At 36.3% G+C, this 1,797-nt stretch overlaps 1 protein-coding gene across 6 annotated transcripts in view; it reads left to right on the forward strand.

Annotated features, from left to right (window-relative positions):
• Positions 1–1,797, forward strand: part of trim24 (tripartite motif containing 24) — a 12,554-nt gene that overhangs the window by 8,842 nt on the left and 1,915 nt on the right. For all 6 annotated transcript variants that reach the window (XM_032505141.1, XM_032505136.1, XM_032505140.1 and 3 more), the window contains 3 exons: positions 747–858; positions 1,042–1,116; positions 1,590–1,751. In XM_032505141.1, the coding sequence (XP_032361032.1) occupies positions 747–858; positions 1,042–1,116; positions 1,590–1,751 (349 nt within the window). The remainder of the gene's footprint in view (positions 1–746; positions 859–1,041; positions 1,117–1,589; positions 1,752–1,797) is intronic.

A 1,797-nucleotide genomic window follows, 5' to 3' on the forward strand; every position in this document is an offset into this window, starting at 1 on the left:
GTATTTGGTCAAGAATATCGTGATATTTGATTTTGTCTATATTGCCCAACCAACATTTAAATTTTTCTCTGCAATTTAAAACAATCTAACACTAAATGTTTGTGTTATTAATTAGCCCATTCTATCAACATTGCTAGTAGAGAATACTGTGGTGGTGATGGAAAGTACAAGAGCTTTCCACTTTCCTTTGCCTTGAACTTTTTGATCCTGACCTTGAAGCATATTGCAATCATTAATTAATTGCATAATGGTGTTCTTGTGTGGGCTAATCTGACAAGTGTGCATGCATTTGCATTATTACTTTGTGATACTAAAAGTTCTTTTACTGAGTGGTGGTACATTTAAAAAGCATGATCAACAAATTAGGGAATCTATTTCACCAACAAATAAAAACAGTTTAGGTTCAGAATTTGTTTATTATTAGGATAAACCCCTTGAGATGAGTTTTTAAGGCTATTCATGATGCATTTCTTCCATTTCTTGTAGTAAAACTCAAACATTACTATACTCTATCAAAATGTGTCAGTCATGTTTGCAATCATGTATAATAGTATACAATATGTATTTACTTATTTAAAAAAGAGAAAAGTAATCTGATGATGGGGATTCTGACAGCCTGTTCTCCAGGTCTTTGTAATGACCCTGACAGCAGGGACAGACGGTACAGGTTTGGTCATATTCAGCAGTAGTCGGCCACTCCATGCGTCTGTCCTGACAGCTTCTCCTGTCCTAATGTCTCTCTGCAGTGGGGAATGGTTCTGTTCGCTCTGCCGAGACCTCGCCTCTCCTGAGATGAAGTATGACTGTGACAGCAAGGATGACCCCGTCTCTGAAGGGTGCCCACCTGTTGAAAGAAGGGTACGCTCACTGAGCTGTTATTCACGTTTCTGTGCAGGATATTCTTCAGCGCCTAAACCTGATTGTTGTGTTTTTTATAATCGTTCTTCTCACTGTCTCCCATCTAAGAAGTTTCATTTTCTTCACATAGCATGGTCAGTTAAATGTCTGATCTAATGTTTCCTTTTATTTTTATACATGCAGAGGTGTGAGAGGCTGCTGCTACGTCTGTTCTGCAACGACTTCAGCACTGACTTCCAGCAGCCTGCTACTCCATCAGTAAGCTACTCCATTACGTATTTTGTCAATAAAGTAAAAGCTGTGCTGTTTATTTTGCTGACACTCACTTTGTGTTTGAAGTAGGTAGATGAGTAAAAATCTAATGTTGTAAAAGTTATTCTATTAATTTAGAAATGAAAATATCAGTGGATGCCAAAGAGACTACTACATTGTTTTCAGTGGAGAAATTGTTAATTACACTGTGAGTAAATCTGTACTTTGATAGTTATTTGAAATCGTAATTGGAAAGGGTTAACTTGCCACCAGAAACTAATACATTTGTGAAGTCTAATCAGCCACTATGGAATGACACATAATGGAGTTATTTTATATAAGATCACATTGAGTAGTAGTAGTTGTTGTTGTTTTTGAATAAAAACTGTGTTTGAAAGAGACTATTCATTTTTGAGAGAAACTCTGATTCTTATATCAGTTATATTAGGGGCTTAACTTTGACTGTTTTTCTAATATAGGAGACAAGAAGGTACAAAGAGCTGATCAAGACTCCGATGGATCTCTCAATAGTCAAGAAGAAACTGGACTCAAAGTCGCAGGAAGGGGAATGCTATATTAGTCCGGATGGGTTTGTCGCTGACGTCCGCCTCATATTTTTCAACTGTGCAAAGTACTACAAGGTAAACATCATTTTATATACTGTAAAATATATATATATATATATAT

Source organism: Etheostoma spectabile, chromosome 23, assembly GCF_008692095.1.
Source record: "Etheostoma spectabile isolate EspeVRDwgs_2016 chromosome 23, UIUC_Espe_1.0, whole genome shotgun sequence".
NCBI classification, from domain to species: domain Eukaryota; kingdom Metazoa; phylum Chordata; class Actinopteri; order Perciformes; family Percidae; genus Etheostoma; species Etheostoma spectabile.